At 46.4% G+C, this 20,951-nt stretch overlaps 1 protein-coding gene across 1 annotated transcript in view; it reads left to right on the forward strand.

Annotated features, from left to right (window-relative positions):
- The first annotated feature begins 2,573 nt into the window (after positions 1–2,573).
- GALNT12 (polypeptide N-acetylgalactosaminyltransferase 12) overlaps positions 2,574–20,951 on the forward strand; it is a 38,785-nt gene continuing 20,407 nt past the window's right edge. The window contains exons 1-3 of the mRNA XM_090274485.1: positions 2,574–2,978; positions 13,501–13,670; positions 18,780–18,969. Coding sequence (XP_090130611.1) covers positions 2,614–2,978; positions 13,501–13,670; positions 18,780–18,969 — 725 coding nt within the window. The 5' untranslated portion in view covers positions 2,574–2,613. The remainder of the gene's footprint in view (positions 2,979–13,500; positions 13,671–18,779; positions 18,970–20,951) is intronic.

A 20,951-nucleotide genomic window follows, 5' to 3' on the forward strand; every position in this document is an offset into this window, starting at 1 on the left:
AGGAAACTAATAGAGATGGTCAGTTTGATGTGTCAACTTGCTAGGCTTTAACCCCCAGTTGTTCAATCAAACATGAATCTAGATATTGCTGTAAAGGTATTTTAGGGATATGATGAATGTTTACAATCAGTTGACTTTAAGTAAAGGTGGGCCTGGTTTAATCAGTCAAAAGACCTTAAGAGTGGAACTGAAGTTCTTTTAAAAAGTAAGAAATTCTGCCTGTGAACTATGACTTCAACTTGTGCCAGAGGGTTTCAGCCTGCCCTTTCTGATGGCCTGCCTTACAGATTTTGGATTTGCTTAACCAGCTCCCACAAATAACATAAACCAATTCCTTGCAATAAGTCTCTTAATATATCTCCTATTGCTTCTATTTCTCCAGTGGAATCCTGATTAATACACAAAAGGAAGAGGCAATTTTGAAATACATTTGCCTAAAAGGCTGTGGAGTTTGCTGGACACTTCACAGAGGAGGTAACTTTTGGCAGGGCCTTAAAGGATCGGTAGGGGTTTGCTGGGTGGGGAAGGGCATTTTAAGCGAGGGAACAGCATGTGCAAAGACTTGGAGTGCTGAAGCCCTGCTCTTTCCTCCCCGGATGCTGGAGATAGACTTTGCACAGTTTGGAGCCACATCCTGTGGTCTTCTCCTGTCAAGCTGAGGACTTCAGTGCTTGTCCTGGAGGCCAGAGGTTCTTCTTTAAAAAAAAAAAAAAAAAAAAAATCTTCTTCATTCTGTCTTTTAATTTATTTTTGATTTATTTATTTTTAATTAAGGTATAACTTTCATAAGTTAGGTCCATAGGTTTTAAAGAGGAACTTGATGAATTTTTACATATGTAAGGGGGACCCAAAGAAAACCCCAGGATTATCTTCTGGAGGGCAGGTCCCTTGTAGTACAGGCTTCCTCTGCTAGGTGAGTGTTCTAGGAACCTGTCTGTATCAGTGTACCAGTTGGGGTTGTTGTGAGAGGCTGAATTTGGCTTCAGTAAATTTTTTTTTGAAGACTCTTTGAAAGGGTTTGCCCATTTCATGATGGGTGATTTAGGAGCTCACTCTGAGTGTTCAGCAATTTTTAACCAAAAATGGCATGAACCCTCCCTATTCACCTGATCTTACCCCAAGTGATTTTTTTTTTTTTGTTTGTTTGTTTCCCTGGATGAAAAAAGTTCTCAAAGGGACACATTTTGCTGATGTGGAAGAGGTGAAACAAAAAATGGCAGAAGCACTAAAAGGCATCAAAATTGACAAGTTCAAAAACTGTTTTGAGTAATGGGAAAAATGTCTTGATAGGTGCATTGCATCAAGCGGAGAGTACTTTGAAGGTGACTGAGGTTTAAACATGTAAGGATATACACACAATTTTTTATAAATAAAATCTGTTTCTTTTGGTGCCCCCTTGTATATATTCAGTTGATCCCCATAGAAATCAAGATATAGAAATCAGGGCTGGAATTAGGATGAGTGAGATGAGCTGTGAAAGCATAGGGTCAGATTCTGCCTTTATTAAAAATTTTGATAATTTGTTTCATCATGGATTTTTACATTCATTTTGATTTAAAAAATATTCTTTATTTTGGTTAGTGAGTTTTTTGGCCCACTCTTACGTTTTGCACCTCAGAGAGCTCTTCATGTCTCATTTTGGTCTTGACCAATTAAATGTTTCCGGCACCCCAGTGACTCCTTCATTCCCTCAACACCCACAGAGGAAACCTGGAGTCAAGGCCTAGGGGGTGTGCGATCATATTATGGGTGTGTATGTGTTTTTCTGAGGGGATGGTTCATTGTTTTGATTAGCTTTTTGGAGGCATCTGTAAAATGAAGGTAAGAAACATAAGTATCCACTAGTAGGGAGCCAGAGGAGGGTTTATTATTCAAGGGATCTGAACAGTATGTCTTAGGTAGGGTCTTCAGGCCTCAGTGGACAGCCTGGTCTCACTTAGCCTTGCTGTGCCTGTCTTCTCTTTTGTAACAAAGAATTTATAATCTTAGAACCCCTCTTACTGTACTGTGTAAGAGTCAGATGAGATAATGTCAATAAAATTCTTAGCAACCTGCTGCCAACACTTACTGAGTGCTTACAACGCGTCAGGGGCTGAGCTAAAGGTTTTACGCTGTTAAATTAAAAAAAAAAAAATTGATTCCAGAGAGAGAGGACGGGAGGGAGAAGAGAGGGAGAAAAGCATCCGTGTGAGAGAGAAACATCGACTGATTGCCTATGCATGCCCAGGACTGGGGACCAAACCTGCAACTCAGGTATGTGCCCTGACACGAATCGAACCTGTCGACCTTTCGGGTTGCAGGACAGAGCGCAACCAACTGAACCAAACTGGCCAGGGCTAGGCTGTTACCTTTTAAATAGTGCCCACAGCCCAACCAGCAAGGTGTTCACCCCAGCAAGCCCAAGTGGGGACCCGGTGGAGAATAGCCAAACTATTCCGCTTGGGGCCCCGCTCCCGCTGTCGGGGGCGTGCACGCTGGGAGGGAAGGGGGCGGGGCGCAGGTGGGGCGGGCCGGGGGCGGGGCGGGGCTGCGCGGCGCTGCTGTTCCGGGATCCGGGTTCCCGGCTGCGCCGCCTCTGGGCGAGCCGCGCGCTTGCGGCTGCTGGTCAGGCGCATGTGGGGGCGCGCGGTGTGGCGGCGCTGCCCACGAGGGCTACGGCGCAGCCGGGAGGCGCTGCTGGTGCTGCTGGCGTTGCTGACGCTGTTCGGGCTGGGCTCGGTGCTGCGGGCGCATCGCGGGGCCAGGGCGGCCGAGCCGGGACCCCCGCGCATTCCGCGCTCCGGCCGGCGAGACCCGGTCCTACCGCGGCCACCGGTGCCCGAGGACGCTCTAGGCGCGCGGGGCGAGGCGGTACGGCTGCAGCTGGAGGGCGAGGAGCTGAGGCTGCAAGAGGAGAGCGTGCGGCTGCATCAGATCAACATCTACCTTAGCGATCGCATCTCGCTGCACCGCCGCCTGCCGGAGCGCTGGAACCCGCTGTGAGTCCGCAGGTGGCGGGAGGAGCCGTGCCTGGGAGTCGGAAGTCCCGAGGCCTCAGTTTCTGCATCTGTGAAGTGGCGGGCTGGCAGTGGGGTCTCGGAATACTTGGGGGTCGCCCGCCTTATTGAGTCTTCTCGGGAGTTGTCAGTGGAAGGGTTATATGGGGGAGGGGCACAAGCAAGCTTTAAAAAGGAAAATAGAAAAATGTCAAATTGAGAAATCTGTTCCTAGGTGGTCTTTTGGCTCCCTCCCCTTGAGAAGGTATGTCATTCGGTCCAGAAAAGTGGGGGTCGGGACCAAGTAGACAGGTTTAAGATGAGCCCCGCTTTGGGTGCCCTTCCTGGATCCCACAGCACCCCCAGTCCAGCTCTGCCGCTATCGTCCTGCCTTGGAGAAGCCAAGAACTCCTGGGGTTCAAACAGGCTCCATTCTCTTATGTGTGCACCTGGGCCCTTGAATGAACCGAGGGGTGTGTGCCCTGGGAAGGTGAGGGGAAAGGTTGCTAGAAGGCCACGTCAGAGGCAGCAAGCCACTTTCTCTCACCTGTGCTTTAGGAGGAGGAAGGCAGGAAGGAGTGGCTGGTGGGAAGAGCTCCTTCTGGCTGTGGTCTAGCCCACTTCACTCCTGTGGGTGGTGCAGGCTCAGCGCCTACGTGGCCAAAGGCCTAGTTCCTATTGGAGCTGCTGGCTGGGCGCATTGCGCCCACTGCCCAGGTTTCAAGAAGGGAACAAGTTGGCAGGACCGTTCTGGCCTTCCCTCTCCTTTCTTTCATTTCTGGGAATCTTCCAGGCCCTTGTTTGAGCCCCTCCTTCAAGAAAGGAAAAGAGGGCTTATAGAGGGGGGTCCCTGAGAGTATCTAGTAGCCTGCTGTGTGCACCCAACACTGGCCATCCCTCCCTGATCCTGTCTTTCCTAATTTACAGGTGTGGAAATAGGCTCAGAGAGGACAGGTGACAGCTAGAAAGTGGTGGAACTTGGAGGGACTGTGACCCCCCTGGTCCCCTTGGCACTGCTGATTTCAATATTTAAGAGACCTGCTCTGTGGATCCTTTTCCAGAGAGAGCATGAAAGTCTGTACGAGGTGGCCCTACCTCTGCAAAGTTTGGACTGACTTGCATCTACCTATTTTGGCGGGGGGCGGGGCAGGAATCTGCTCATTTTAGCCTTGTGCTTTTGCCTGAAGCATATTCACTGCTAATCTTTTTGAGAAGTTTGTTTGTTGGTGTTGGTAGCAGTGCCCCCCACTTCAGCCAAATTGCTGAATGCATGTTTATCTCCTTGAATCTCCAAGGGCGCTGAGTAACCGTCTAGGGAAAGCTTTCAGGTCAGACCCAGGGTTCAAACCCAGCCCCTGTGAGATAAAATTATGGCTCTTTTGCTTATAAGCTCTGCGATCTTAAGCAAGCTATCTAGAGGATTGGAGTATGTTTCTTTATCTGCAAAACAGAGAATGAGTAGAAATAACACAACCTAGGAATTTAATAAAGCACCCAAGACCTAGGAACACACTGCGTACTCAATTCTTATTAGTTTTCCTTGTCTTTCCTGTTGCTAATAATATACTCAGGTGGTCGTAAAGTTTTTTTTTTTCTGGGTTCCAACTTCCTTTATTGTCCCAGGTTGTGAAATCTCTTTGAAACACTGTGGATGACCTGTGAGGTTTATGATATTCCGTCTCCATGGTGACACAGCTGCCCTGTGGCCTATCAGGATTTGCTTATAGATCCTGCTGTGGCATTGACCCTGGGTGTTAATCCAAACCCAGCGTGATAAGGAGTATGAATGCCTCCTGCCTTTAATTCCTGCAGCAAGGCCTGTTGGGTTATTCTTGCCTAGCTGGAGAGAAAGGTAAGCTTATCTGTGTTGGGCTCAGCCAAGCCAGGGCTGGAGGCATAACTTCGGTGTGGCCAGTAGTGTCAGGACCTTTCATGGAGACTCACTTTTATTATAGTTTATACAGGGGTGAGGACCTAATCAGGCTCTTGAGATTTAGCCGGAGGAGTGGCAGATTAGAAGTTCATAGTTAATAAGCAGGGGGCTAGTTAAGATCCTTGAATGTCACAGGAGGAGCAGCCCTGAGGCAGCGTCTAGTCTCAACTAAGAAAAAGACAAGGGAACATGCAGATCTGGGCAGAGCTGATCTAGAACCCAGATCTTTTATTCTCTCCTCCCTTTTGAAGTGGACGCATTTGTTTATCTATTTTAATTACAAAAACAATACATGTTCACCCTAGAAATTTTAGCATATACAGAGAAACAAAAAATAAAAAATAAAAATAAAAATCACCCATAAACCTGCCATGAAGAACCAATGTTAACATTTTGCTGCGTATCCTCCTAGACTCTTCCAGGTATAGAAATAGATTTTGAAAAATATACATATGGGTATGTGGGTGAGAACATATTCAAACATGAGTATCATGTAGGCCCACACACTTTGTTAACCAGTGTTTACACTACAGCAGGTCCTTAAAAGCATCCTTTCTTCCAAAGTTGTTTTGTTATAACATTGATGAGATGACATAGGAACTCAACTTCTATTTATAGCAATTAACCTATGGTAAAATTGGTTTCACGATATGTTGTTTTGCGTGAAGTGAAAGAATCTGTTGATGTTAAGTAAGGACTTGCTGTACAGTGGATAAACCTGTCATCATACTCCCAAGGGTACCATGTCTGCTTTCTTGGACAGAGCCAGGCTGATAGGGAACTTAAGAGTGTTGGTTCTAAATCCTCAAGATGTGGCGTAGCCTCCAGCCCTTCTGAGTCTAATAACTTTGCATGCCAGTGAATTGGAGCACAGCTTTATTTCCGTTAGTTAGAGTACTGAATCAAGGAAGAGGAGGAGGGGAGGATGGCAAGGACTCCTTGCATGGTGATACAGTAAGTATAGGGTTTGTAAAACTCTTTAACAAATACTGTCTCGTTTGAGCCTCACAAGGAGAGGGAACTTTCACTCTGAGATGGCATCAGGCCAAAGTGGGGAGCCAGATAGCTGTGTTTGTGGCCTTTTCAGGCTTTTAAAACTATTGATGCCAAGGACCTAACCCAGAACTATTAAAATATAATTTCCGTGGGTTGAGCCTCAGCTAAGGCTGATGTCAACTAGGGTAGAAAGCTACTGGTTGAGAGCCTGCAGATTTCTTGTTTGGAAGGTTAAGAGTGGGTGCTTTTGAAGGTGTGGGGGAATACAAGAATTAGACAAAGTGGGGATTAAATTCAGACCAAGTGCAGTTGAAATTAGTGATGACATCACAATCAGTTGTAAGGTGTGTCACAAGGAAGTGGTTGCTAACGATTTTGCACTACCAATATTTGCAAAAGGTTTTGGTTTTCACAGGTCAGAGACACCTTGAGATAATCACTAGAATGCCATTCTCACTTGTATTTTGACTTATGTAGCCGGAGATAAAGGTGGAGTGACTGCATTTCCGGGGGCACCTGGGTGAGGATGCCGCCATGTGAACACCAGCCATTCTCTGCCGTAGCAGAGGGTGGTGAACCTCTCGTTAGGAAAGTGTGTAATAATACACAGGTATTTGCATTTCTTAAATGCTTGCTCTGGTTTTAGTCTTATTAATGCTACAATTGTCAAGATATTTAAGTTCAGGGATCAGGATGTGCAGGCTGGGATGATAGTCTTGAAATAGCTCTAAACAGGTACTTTAGCCAAAGTGTTTGGTGTCTTGCAAGGGTTGACAAGAGGGAGTTGGTTAGGTAGGATTTCTCTTTTTTTGCAGAGAGGTAGCTTTTCTGTCTTTGGAAAGACATCATATGTGCTGTGGAATTAGAATGGTGTTTCTTTTGCGTCTCCAACAAGGATGTAAACTGCAAGATATTTTATTAATTCTTATTAGACTCATCTTGTGGTCATTAGAGTGGCACTTTCTTTGAATCGGCACTTGAAGTTCAGAACATGTTTAGTGTTGTTAGCATTTTTATGATACCTTTTCCTACTTACTCTATGTCCTTATGTTTTAGGTATGTCTCTAGCATGTTGTTGGATTTGTGGGATTTTTTAAAATCCAGACCGATAGTCTTTGACTTTAACTGGATAGTTATGTTCATTCATATTTATTGTGCTTATTGCTACTTTAGGATTTAATTATGCCATCTTATTTTATGCTTTCTATTTGGTAAGCTTTTTCTTTCTTAGTCAGGGTTCTTTGGGTTGAAAGTGACTGAAAACCCAATGGAAACTGACTTAAATATAAAAGAAAATGTATTGACTTCTAACGCAGAAAATTCTGGGATGAGAACTGGGTTCAGATGATTCCAGGCCCTGGATTCAGGGACTCAACTGATGCTACCAGGAAAATGTTGACTGGTCAGGCCTGGGGCCTTTGACCTTCCCAGAGGGCTGTGGGTGTGTAAATATACATGTGTGTGTCTGTTTAACCTCACACAAGCCACATAGGCTGAGAGCCCAGGAGGCATGGTTTCTGAAAGAGCAACCACAGTGCAGTAAGGTGAAGAAAGGAGAAAGGGATCAGGGCAGATAAAATACCCCAGTGGATGTTATGACTTCCCTGGCCTGTTCTACAAAGGATGTGAATTTTCATTTGTTAAAGATATGTCTGTGATAACCAAAATACAAAGATAAAAGATCAGGAGGCATTTACTGCACCCACTGCATTCATATCCATATACCACATAGACATGTATTGTGCTAGCAGAGATTAGAGTGGTCCCCAGCCAATAGGATATTGTGAGGGTTAAATAGAATAATGCATGTAAAATGCTTAGTGCGCTGCCTAGCATATAGTAAGCACCCAAGAAATGTTACTGTTATTACCAGGTAGAGTACAAGGCTTGCTGAATATCCAGAGAAAAACACAATCCAGCCCCTGCCCTCACAAAGCACATGGATTATACCAGAAAGTGAAGGGATGGTTTAGTAAGTTTAGCAGTCAGTTTGGCTCAGAGCTTTCTGTTGTCCCCCAGGCAGAAGTGGAACCCTGAGTGATGCATAGCGAACCTCTTCTAATTGAAGGGTGCACACCTTTTTATCAGTCAGGCAAAGGGGAAAGCACTATTCGTGAAGGGTGCATTGAACAGCCCTGAAGGAGAATGCCTGTAAGGGATGTTTTAGAGAAAGCAGGAGAAACTACCAGGTCAAAAAAGAAAAAAGAAAAAAGGAGAGGCCAGAATATTAAATTGTTGTTCAATGAAGGCATTTGCTACAGGGAGCTAAAGAAATATGATACAGCTTTTACAAAATAATCTTTCTTTGTGATTATAAAAATGATGCATATTCACTGTAGAACAATTTTAGAGTGCAGAAAAATATGAAGACTTAAAAAAGTGTCAGCAATAATCCACTACTCAAAGATCGCTGTTAACATTTTGGCATATTTCTCTCTATTGTTTATTGTTATGTGTGAGCGTGTGCACTCGTGCATTGTTGTGGCATTATGCTGTATAGATTTATACCCTGCTTTCTGATTTAACATGATAATGTGGTCATTGTCTTTAATGGTTAAAATATCCTCTGGAAATGTGACTTGGATGGCCATGTAGCATTTCATCGTGCAGCCATGCTATGCTTTATTTAACTGTTTCTTGTTGGATATTGAAATTGTTGACAGCTTTTTGCTATTATACATAATGTTACAAAGAAAAATTTTTACCACAAGCCTCCTTCAGGATGTCTCTGATTATTGATTGCCTTATATGAGAAATTCTTAGATCTATTAGTATGAGACCAACGAGAAGAGGAACCATTTTAAAGCTGTGTATGGTACCAAAGTGGTACCTAGCGTTCTTGTGATTTAAGAGGACACAAATAAAGAAACCACCTAGACATCTGAGAAAGGTGGCCTTGGGCTTTGGGTTATCACAGACCCATAGAAACACATAAAGAAAAACACTGAGTACGGACTGACATACAGTTCCAACTCTGTTTGGTCAAGCAGAGCTTTTTCTACCCTCCTGCTTACTATCAGGAGAAGAAATAAATTTTAATCCAAAACAGCAGGGATGTGATTCCAGACTAACAGTTATTTAAATTAAATAAACTTTATTTTTGAAGACCTCACTTCATTGTCCTTATTTCCACTCATTTCACTTTGGATCTGCATATATTTGAAAATAAATTTTAACTTTACCTTTTTTTATTTTTTTTAAGATAAACTTTATTTTTACGTTTCACAAAAACCCATTTTTTCATGTAGTATAAACAATTCTTTATGATGCTTTTAGCAGGCTATTAAAGCTTTTCTATGCACCCTGTTTAGTACCCAGGGGCTTATTAAATCCAGACATACTTATAATATTTTTTACATATATATGTTTCCCACTTTCTATAACATGTATTTGGAGGAGGACAGCTGTTTTGGTGGAAGTGGAAAAGAATGAGTTAGGAGAGGGCCTTTGTCATATCCACTAAGATTGAGATACAATTTTATAGGTCAGAATTGGCTTGCTCTATCTTTGCTACATTTACTGTTTTTCCTTTTTGAATTAAACTTAATTTTGAAAAATTGAAACCTAGAGAAAATTTGCAAGAATAGCATAATAAACTCTTATATAGCCTTCAACTAGATCTACTTGTTATGTACTTTATTCCATTTACTTAATTTTTCTCTATTAGTATATTATAATATTACACACTTGTGAGAATAAGTTACAAAGATAATAATCTTTTATCCTTTGTTACTTCCGGGTATATTTTCTAAGAACAGGACATTCCCTCATGATACTATGATGTTGTTATCAAATTCAGGAAATGTATACAATATTGGATTTTTCCAACTGTCCCAACTTCTTTTTTCTGATCTGGTATCTAATCAAGACTCAAATAAGACATTCACTTGTCATGTCTTTTTAGTCTCCTTTAGCCTGACATAGTTCCCCAGCCTTCCATGGTCTCTTAGGACAGTGACATTTTTTAAGAGTACAGGCCTATTGGTTTTTATAATGTCTCTTAGTTGGGCCTGTTTGAGTTTCCTTGTGATTTAGTTCACATATGTACTACCACAAAACTTAATGACTTAATAGGGGGGAGGGGAGAGGGAGAGAAGGGGGATAAGTAAGGGAAGGGTTTAGTCAAAGAATCTGCATAAAAGACTCATGGACATGGACAACGGGGAGGGATATGATTGCAGGAGAGGGGGTGGGATGGGTGGGGGAGAGAAATTAGGGAAAAAGGGGACAACTGTAATTGAAAAACCAAAAGAAAAAAAGTAATGACTTAAAGCAATAAAAAATATTTTTCGTTTACATTATTTCTATGGGTCAGGAATTCAGGTGTGGCTTAGCTGATGGTTCTAGTTTCAGGGGCTCTCATACGACCCCAAAATGTCATCTGGGCCCTGGCCGGTGTGGCTCAGTTGGTTGGAGCATCGTTCCATAAACCGAAAGGCCACGGGTTTGATTCTGGTCAGGGCACATGCCTGTGTTGCAGGCCCAGTCAAGGCATGTATGAGAGGCAGTGAGTCAATGTTTCTCTCTTACATCAATGCCTTTCTCCTTCTCTTTCTCCCTCCCTTCCCCTCTCTAAACAATAAGCATGTTCTCAGGTGAGGATTTAAAAAAATATACTATGGGGCTCCATCATTTCAAGGCTTGATTGGGGCTGGAGGACCTGCTTGTAAGAAGGCACACCCATGCTGGAAGGTTTGTTGTAGGAGGGAGACCTCAGTCTGTCCCTCACCCCAAAGACCCCTTCACATGCTACATGAGTATCCTCATTGCACGGCGGCTGGCTTTCCTCAGACTAGATGGTCCATGGAAGGGAACAATAAGGAAGCCTCAGTGTCTCACGATCTGGTCTTAGAAGTTACATACTGTCATTTCCACTACGTTCTGTTCATGTGTGGTGGTTTTAAAATATAGTCACAAATTCTTTGATATTCTTCCCTTCAAAAGAAGGAAGATTCTCTTCTTGTGGGTGGGCTGGATGCCCCTCTGTGGAGCACAGTGCTAAGTCACTACTGCTGTGAATTGGAAACCCATGGCGTCCAAGGATTCAGGTCCTGCTGGCAAGGCCTGGTAGGGCTGCCCTGCTTCCAGCCCCGGCTTATAATTCCTCGAGTGCCCACAGGTGGGCCTCTAGGTATAGCACGTATGAGAATGTAAGGGGGGCTAAGAAGAGCCAGCTCTGGTCAGAGATAGTTCACATGGGAGAAGCCACCCTGGTGACAATAGAGCCTGTGCTGCTGCAGAAGCGGTCTTGTCATTTACGAAGAGGGACCTGGAGAGAGAGAAGAGGAGACATCACCCATGTAGGGTAGGAGGGAGGGCTAGGTGGGGAGATGTGGTTGTAGGAATCTTTAGATTCCAGTGGCCCACCTGAGCCTCCTGGAGGGTAGAAGGATCAAGATGACAAGACCTGTGACAGACCCCTGACACAGGGATATCAGCCAAGGAGACACTCATAGGCACTCTGTGAACTGCCCACGCTACCCACCTCTCTGCTCCTCGTCTTTAAAATGAGAACGATAAATACTAACATAGGAAGTGGTTGTCTAGTTAAATAAAGTACTATATTTCATTGCTCCCAAGGCACTTTTTTATTTTTAAACATTTCTGAAATTAGGATGTGTATTAAAATCAACGTATCCTACAATTGTCTATTTTAGTGGTTCATTAAAGTATGGTATGTCTTCCAAGCATTGGTTTCTTAACATGAATGAAAAATTATAGACCAAAGATATGACAGCACTAAGAAATTACTACTTTTTAAGGCATTACAATGATATTGTATCTATTAGAAAAAAAGAATCCTTTTCTCTTAGAGATATATATTGAAATATTTATATACATTGTGATATGCCGAATATTGCTTAAAATAATCTGGGATGAGGGGAGCTGGTGAAGACCTAGGTGAATCAATATTGACCAGACCAGGTCAATATTGTAAGACATGGGAGTTTCTTGTAGTATTCTTTCTATTTTTTTGTATGGGTGAAATTTTTAGTAAGATACAAGGAAAAACACAAAGAAAAAAGTTGCATACATAAAGGGCTCTTCCTTGGCTTTTGGTGGGACTGGGCCCTCATTATTCAGGTCTCATCCTAACTGTCACTTCCTCTCTGAGGCCCTCCTTGGTGACCTGTTCTGTAGTTGCTCCTCTTCTCCCTTCCCACTGCGCTCTGTGGTTGCTCTGTTTCATCACCCTCCTTTTGTGCACAGTATGTTATGTTTCGGAAGTTACTGATATGTTTGCTTACTTTATTATTGTCCCCCTGAATGTAAGCTTCTTGGGAGCAAGAGTATTGCCTGTCTGGCACGTAGTAGGCCATCACTGGCTGGTCAAGGCCCATTGATACAGTGCCTAGCAGCTGGCAGAGATCAGCAGATGTTAGTTTCAGCCCTCATCCTGCTTGGGTCTCCATCTCTTTGATCTGCCACTCCACTGGTTGGTAAGGCTTTCCCCTTGTGCCTGCAGCCTGGCTGGTCATCAGCATTTATCCCTTTGTAGAATTTCCAGTGCAGCAAACAGTCCAGCATTCAAACCTTGATCCTTCTGGTGTCCCTCTTGCATTTCTGTCCCTCTCCTAGCGTGCTGTCAGCTGTATCCTGCTGATAATTTCCAGGCACTGCCCACTCCCTGGAATGACACTGGGAGTTTGTCATAGGTCACTCTGAGGAGAAAATTTTGTTTCAACCAGTACCTTCCCTGCAAAGGAATGGCAAACCCTACCAAAGGAAGAGGGAGCTTATTGGTTCCTATCACTGCCAATCAAGGCTCACCCCCAGAGAGGGTGGACTCAGTGCCCCACCACCACCACCAAGAAGCTGCCACAGCATGGTGCAAGGATGGCATGGGTACTGGGGGGTAGTCCCTGTCATCTGTACAGCCCTACCTAGAGCGTTCATGCATCCTAGCCCTGGTTCTAGCTTATGCACTCAGTGCAGCACCTTTGTTAGGCATAGGCACTGCTGGAGTGCAGTGTAGGGAAGGTGCTGGGAGAAGGTAGAGGGGGGTCAAATGGGGCATGAGTAACCAGAACACATGGAGGTGCAGGTGTGGACAAAGTGCTGCAGGAGACCAAGGAGGGAGCCACTGCCCCATGTGGGGTCCCACGACCTTCCCATAGGAAAACAGGGTTCAGTTGTTCTTGAAAGAGGACAGATTTTGCCAAGTAGAGAAGGGAAGGAAGAGCATTCTAGACAGGGCACAGTCTGAGCAAAGGCCTGGCAGTGGGACTGGAATGGAGAGGACAGAGGGGAGAGCTCTTGGGCAGGGAGAAGCGACAGTCTCCCTGCTTTCTGATTCTGCTTAGTATGTGTTGCTCAAGCCTGAAAATTTAAACTTTAAAGTTTAAATCCAGTATCCATCCCATAGTTCAAGCTTGTGGGTCATCATTTTAGAACCTTTCTTAGAATCTGCTGGGACTCCTAGTGGAACATGGGGGCTCTGGAAGATCCCAGAAGATGATTTCCCGTTTCCCAGAGGGAAGCCCCTGAGAGCGTGACCTGTGTTCTGTTCATTGCGCCATCCCCAGCACTGGCCTGGGCCGGGTACACACAGTCAACAGTAGGGTCTTGATTCTTGAAGCTTTGTTGTATTTGCAGGTGCAAAGAAAAGAAATATGATTATGATCTTCTGCCCACGACATCTGTTATCATAGCATTTTATAATGAAGCCTGGTCAACTCTCCTTCGGACAGTCTACAGTGTCCTCGAGACATCTCCAGACACCCTGCTGGAAGAAGTTATCCTTGTAGATGACTACAGTGATAGAGGTAAGCCCCTGCATGGCCTCTTGGAGGTAAGAGTGTGACATGGGACATGGGGAATAGGCCTGGTAAGGGCGGGCTTCCTGTATCCCTTGGTGTCCAACTCCGGCCCTTAGGGAGCTCAGCTTGGTGGAGGGACACAGATGTCACAACAGAGGGCTCTACCACACAGTGTTGTGAGAAACAGGAGAGGGACCCACTCTGCCTGGATGCCCAGGATGGGGTGGCTGACCATAGTCTTGAAGGTCGAATAGTTTGTGGACAGCAAAGGAGGAAGGAGGGCATTTCAAGTAGAAAAGCATGGAGGTGCAGCACTGAGTGGACTGTGTAGGATCTGCCAGTAGTTCAGAAAGGATGGGGGGCCAGCTGCTATGGGGAGTAGTAGGAAGAAGGCAGGTAGGGGGGCTGCAGATGGGTGCAGGCCTCAAACATGAGGCCAAGGAGCTGGGACTTTGTTTGAAACACAGGGAGAGCCAGGGCAGGGTTTTCAGCAGGAGAGCTGTTGGGAGAATCCCTCTGGGCTGGAGCGTGAAGCTTGGTGGGGAGGCTAGGGGGCTGTAGGGGTGGCCCAGTGAGAGGTGGAGGCTTGGAGTCAGGTGGTGGCAGAGGAAAGGGGAGAGGGGTGGGATAAGAGATGTTTAGAGACACCATCCACAGAGATGGGAGACTGGCTGAGATGAAAGGAGGACCCATGGGCTTTTGACAAGGGTCCCTGGGTGAATGGCGGTGTTATCTTAGGGCTGGACAAGCCACCCAGGACAGGAGGAACAGGTCTGGGAGAGGCAAGGAGGAGTTTGGATTTTGGGTGAGTTGAGTTTGAAATTAGATCTAAAGGGGCAGGCCAGACACAAGAACTGAAGCCAGGGAGAAGTGTTCGTTCAGAGGGTGGTCAGCATGCCTGCAGGCCTGGCCAGTGGCCGGGATCCAGCAATTCACATGCAGCCCAGGGCTGGCCCTATATTGTTCAGTGAACAGTTTTTGAGTTTCTATGGTGTGCTGGGCACTGTTCTAGGTACCGGGGATTCCCTGGGGAGCAAGACAAGCCCCTGCTGACTTGTCTTCTCTGAGCCTGTTTCCCACTTGTGACTGGATTTATCCACACCTGTCTCAGAGAGCTGTGCTGAGGAATAAATGAGATCAAGTGCACATATACAGGTATAGGACAGAACCTCACGTGGTAGCAGCACATCGTAGGCACGCATCTCCGTTTCCTTTTGTCCTTTCCTTCCAGGGTTGTTTTAAATCTACGTGGACGCTGGTTCTGAGTCATACCGTGTGCGCTTGAATCCAGCCCAACACTTCCACAGCTATACAGTTTTGAGCAAGGAGCTTAACCAGTTTCAACCTTGGCTTCAGCCCTGTTTTATAATACATTAATATAATTAATTAACATAAATGAAATGAAATAATAATAGTTCCTACCTTGTAGAGTCATTGTGAGGATTAAATGTCAGTGCCTGGCATACTGTGAGCACTTGTTAAATGTTAACTTCTATTTTTATGAAATATTAAACTATAAAATATGGGAAATATTTCAGAAGTGTCATCATTCAGAAGTAAATATTAGATTTAAAATTTTATCTTTAGGGGATTAAACAGGATTTATGGGATTCTGTGGCAGGCAGGAACATGGTCCAAACCCTTTGAGCACCACTTAGTTCCCTCATAAAAGCACTGTGGGGCCAGGGCTCCCCCCTCCCCGCCAAATCTTGGTGACCTGTAGAGCAGGTGAAATGCCCCGCCCCACCTGTCAGGGAGGCCAGAGTCCTGCCTGCTGTCTCCTGCCCTTTCTGCACTGTCAGTCGGAGCTCCAAGATGGGGTGTCAGCCCCTCCCCAGGTGTGGGAATACAGTTCAGGCTGACAGAAGATTCGTCGTCGTCGTCGTCGTCGGCAGCCGTCCGTCTCGAGAGACGATGGCGTAGCTTCTTGAGAGTCTATCTGCACCGCCGAGAATGGCTGTGCAGTCCGACTCGGGAGTGACAATCCCTGCCGCACTTGGTACAGGTGAAGGCAGATGGCTGTTGTTGCTGCTGCTGACGCTGCTTCCGCCTCGATCTTTTCTGGGCCGCCTCCTCGTTGCGCGCAGCCTCCGCGCGTGACGTACCTTGCCTGACCGCGAGCCTCCAGGCTAGGCGGTCGTCTGCTTGAACTTCCCATGTGTTGAGATTGATGGAGCATTGTGTCATGTCCTTTTTGCAGATGTCTTTGAACCGCAGTTTTGGGCGCCCTGTCATCCTCTTGCCTTCTGCTAGCTCGCCGTAGAGGAGGTCTTTGGGGATACGGCCTGCATCCATTCTTTTGACATGGCCGAGCCACCTGAGGCGTCTCTCGCTAAGAACTGCATGCAAACTGCTCATATTGGCTCGCTTCAGCACCTCGGTGTTGGGGATCTTATCCTGCCAGGAGACATGCAGGACGCGTCGCAGGCACCTCATGTGGAAGCTGTTGAGTTTCCTTTCGTGCCTTGCGTAGGTGGTCCACGTCTCGCTGCCATAGAGGAGAGTGCTGAGTACGCAGGCTTGGTAGATGCGCAGTCTGGTTTTCTCAGTGAGGCTGGAATTGTTCCACGCTCGCCGGTTCAGTCTGGCCATAACTGTGGCTGCCCTGGCGATTCTCCGGTTGACCTCCAAGTCGACTGACAGAGAGCTCGAGATGGTGGACCCGAGGTAAGTGAAGTCGTTGACAACCTCCAGGGTGTATCTGTCGATGGTGATGCATGGGGGAGTCCCCGTGCCTTGAGCCATAACATTCGTCTTCGTCAGGCTGATGGCTAGTCCGAACTCCTTGCATGCGTGGGAAAGGCAAGTGACTAGCTGCTGGAGTCCCTCTTCGGAGTGTGATGTCAAAGCTGCGTCGTCGGCGAAGAGCATCTCACGGATGAGCACCTCTTTGACTTTGGTCTTGGCTCGTAGACGGGCCAGGTTGTAGAGCTTGCCATCGGATCTGGTGTGAATGAAGACACCCTCGCTGCAGTCCTTAAAGGCGTATTGGAGGAGCATGGAGAAGAAGATGCCGAACAGCGTAGGCGCGAGGACGCAGCCCTGCTTTACTCCGCTGCTGACTGGGAAGGCCTCAGAGGTTGCGCCGTTGTAGGACACCGTGCTGTGCATGTTGTCGTGAAAGGACATGACCACAGCAAGCAGATGTGGTGGACAGCCAATCTTCCGTAGCAAGCTGAAGAGTCCGCTTCGACTGACCAGATCAAACGCCTTCGTGAGGTCAATAAAGGCGAGGTAGAGTGGTTTATGCTGCTCGTGACACTTCTCCTGCAGCTGGCGTAGGGAGAAGATCATGTCCACTGTTGATCGGCCAGCTCTGAAACCACACTGGGACTCTGGGTAGACGCGGGAAGCAAGGGTCTGCAGGCGGGCAAGAGCGACCCGGGCGAATACTTTGCCGACGACGCTGAGGAGAGAGATGCCCCGGTAGTTGTTGCAGTCGCTGCGGTCTCCTTTGTTCTTGTACATGGTGATAATGTTGGCGTCTCTCATATCCTGGGGGATGTAACCCTCCTTCCAGCAGCGACAGAGTAGATGGTGGAGCGGCTGTAGCAGGACTGGTTTCCCGCTCTTTAGGATTTCTGGAGGGATTCCGTCGCTTCCTGGTGCTTTCCCGCAAGCAAGGCGGTCGATGGCTTTGCCGAGCTCTGCCGCAGTAGGTGGGGTGTCTAGCTCCTCCATGACTGGTAGGTCTGGGATGGCGTTAAGAGCAGTGTCTGTTACAGTGTTCTTCGTTGCGTATGACAGAAGATTAAGGCTGACAAAATCCACAGTACGTGCAGGGAGGCCACAGGTGCACTTTTGTGGGCGTTCACTGAGCACCGCAGGGATACCTTTGCGTGGGAAGTCACCTGTCTTGCTTCTGCCATCAGCTTATTTGCAATTATATTTAGTATTAAAACAAACCAACTAAGGAATCTTTTCTTTTCTTTTCATTTCTTTTCTTTTCATTTATTTTCTTTTGAGTGGCAAGGATATTTAGGGAAACATTTTCACAAACTATGAAGCAACCTGTAATATTTTACAAAATTTTCCCCTTCCCTGATGATTGAAGACTTTGACAAAACCCATGTTGATGTGGAAAAATTCTTTCATTTTTATTTTGCCTAAGGGGTGCCCACCAGCACCCACCTGACTCACTGAGGGGTGTGAATGGGGCCTCTGGTCTGGAGCCAGTGTGTGGAGTCGGGAGTCCTGGGACCAGCCCTAGATGTGGGTGCTTGCTTTTAACTTTTAAGGACTCATTTCCTCTTCTGCAAAATAGGATGTTCTCCTGGCAAGTTTTGGATTTGTTTAACAAGGATGAGAAGGTGCACAGGAAAGCTCTGGGAGGCAATGCTAAGCCTGTGGACTCAAGGAGGCAGAGTCCCTGGGTTTAAATCATGCGTCCTCAGCTCCCTTGCTTTGGCCCTTGACAAGCGACTTAGCATCTTTGGCCTTAGTGTTCTCATCTATAAGATGGAGATAATAGTGGTACCTACCTGGTAGGATTGTTATAAGAATCACGTGAATTATATAAATCATTTAGACAGCAATGAGCACAGTAGGCCATTAACCGTTATTCTTACTGTTACTATGTCAACTGAAATGTGCTCCTGAGAAAACTTACATTAACATAATTATAACATGATATTGTAAAATTTACATTAACATAACTATAATAACTGTAATAACATAAAACTTGTTAACATAATTCCATGTACATTAAAAATTTATAGCATATTATATAATTAATTAACATAAATTAACAAATATATATTAACACAATTTTTTCAGGAAAATGGTGGTTGGGTGGTTCTTGTGCTTTTTAGTTTTAAATGTTCACAAGTCAAGGTATGATGTATTTTGGGGGGTAATACTCCTATTAATTGAGTTATATCCACATACCATATCACCCGTTTCAGGCATCTGGTGGTTCTGGAATTCCTCCACCCCAGCCTCCCCTGGCCTTCTGTGTGCTTCCAGCCTTGGTTCTGGTTCAGACGAGCATGTCCCAGGCGGCAGAGCAAAGGAGGCTTGCGTCTGTTTAGTCTTCTTTTTGGGACAAGGAGGCCCTGGAAGGATCTGGCTTGGGACGCGTGGTGGTGACCCTCACTGTCCTGCTTCCCTCCGCAGAGCACTTGAAGGAACGCCTGGCCAGCGAGCTGTCGGGGCTGCCCAAGGTGCGCCTGATCCGCGCCAACAAGAGGGAGGGCTTGGTGCGCGCCCGGCTGCTGGGGGCTTCTGCGGCAAGGGGCCACGTGCTGACCTTCCTCGATTGCCACTGTGAGTGCCACGAGGGGTGGCTGGAGCCACTGCTGCAGAGGTGGGTGAGCCGTCCACGTGGGCAGGGTCCCAACACTACACAGAAGTGAAACCCAACTGATCACGGCCGTGTGAGAGGCCATAGGGCGCCTGGGTTCAGGAGCTCCTTGGGCGAGGCCTTTGTCACGGGCGTGGTAACGGTGCCTACCTCACTGACCTTTGGAGGCCATTCAATTATTTAATACATGTACAGTCCTTAAAACATGCCAGCATGTAGGGGGCTCTGTATGAGTGTTTGCTTTTATTACTATTTATTATACACGTATATTGTAGAAAACTTAGGAAGAATGATCAACCAAGAAAATTGTCAATCGTTAAATGACATTTCTAGAGAATATACATTTCATGTATTTTCTTCAAGCAGAGCTGACTTATTCATTAGATCCAGTACCTACAGTGCCCAGGGCCCATTAAACTTTAACGAATCCCCAAACATTTTAAAGTTAATTTCTTTTTAAAATCAGAAGAAAAATGAATATCCTAATAACGGCTGTATGGCAATGAATCTAGCTTAGATTGTGTGTGTCTTTGTACCCATATAGTCATAAAATGTAGTTTTTAATATATATATTTTTTATTGAGTCATGAATGGAACCCTGTCTTCAAGGCCAGTTTTCCTACTCTCTTACCGCCCCTATACTAACCCTCCCAACCTGCCCCTCCCTAAAACCGCTGTCACAGGCTCCTGGCTTATTCTCTCCCCTCTCTCTCCCCATGCCCCTAATTCTGCACCACAACAGTCAGGAGCTGGGCTGGCAAATCCAGGTCTGGGCTGGCGGGGGGTGTCTCTATTTGGTCCCCCTGTGTGGAGCGGGCCAAGGGCTAGAAGACCAGGGTCTTTGCACTCGGCAAAGTGCTTTCCCATGGTCTCCAGCACTTTGGTTGCCAGGGTCTGTTTGGAAAAGCTGGGACCCACTTGTCTCCCTTCCTGGGTGAGACCAAGCTGTCCCTGCTCTGCTGCTTCCTGGGTCCTTGTGCCCTGTGGGTGCCATGGCTGCCTCTTTCTCCTCCTCAGCTCTGATGAGCTTCCCCCGCAGCAAGGATCCAGGGTTGCTCAGGCCTGTGATGGAGTCTGAGATCGTTTAGAACACTGTGACAGCGGAGCGCCTCCTCTGGAATCTGGACCATTGGGTTCTCCTTCCCCCCACATTGTGCATGCAGGTGGCCACCTGTAGGCTGATCTGAAGTCAGCTGATGCACTAATGTCACCTAGAGTTCCACTCTAGCCGACCCTTTAGAGAGAGCAAGCAGCTGTCCCCATAAACAGGTCCTTGCTCCATACTTGTAGAAAAAGGGATTCTCTATCCTGGCTCCCCATTAGAAACATGTGGGGAAGTTTTTAAACATGCCAACTCCTGGGCCTACGGCACACCATTGGCATCTGAATCTCTGATGTTTCAAAAGCTCCCCCAGGGACTTGGTATGCACCAGAGTTGAGACATACTGGGCACTCACTTAGATGGTCCCTCCCAGAAACGGAAATCCCTTCCTTCCAGGGGCTTTTGGAAATAGATGTTCTTGGTTGTCATGCCAGCCAGGTAGTGGTGCTGGCATTTTGTGAGCCAGGAAACAGAGAGGCCAAGCATCCCGCAGGGTGCATCCGGCACAGCAAGAGTGGTTCTGCCCCAGATGCCAGTAGCACCTCCGTGGGGCACGCTGCTGCTCGGCCTGCACGTCCCGTAACCATGATTCAGAGTCCTCAACTCCAGTGCTGGCTTCCCGGTTTTCCCTTTCTTGTTAAAATTAGGCTACCCATGGTTCCAACCAGCTTGATTACAAGTCACAGGTTCTCGGGGTATTTATTGGGGGCCACGCAGCACCTTTGAACCTGTCCAGCCGGTCTGCTCTTGTCCCTCTCACCCCTTCTATTAACGCCCTTCATTTATTTAAAGAATGGGGCATTGGTAGGTACTGACTCTGCAACTTCCTGAATTTAGTGAACTTATAGTTTTGATTCTCTGTCTCCCAAAATCTATCCTGAAC

This window comes from Furipterus horrens, unplaced genomic scaffold (assembly GCF_987537825.1).
Source record: "Furipterus horrens unplaced genomic scaffold, mFurHor1.1.pri manual_scaffold_4, whole genome shotgun sequence".
NCBI classification, from domain to species: Eukaryota; Metazoa; Chordata; class Mammalia; order Chiroptera; family Furipteridae; genus Furipterus; species Furipterus horrens.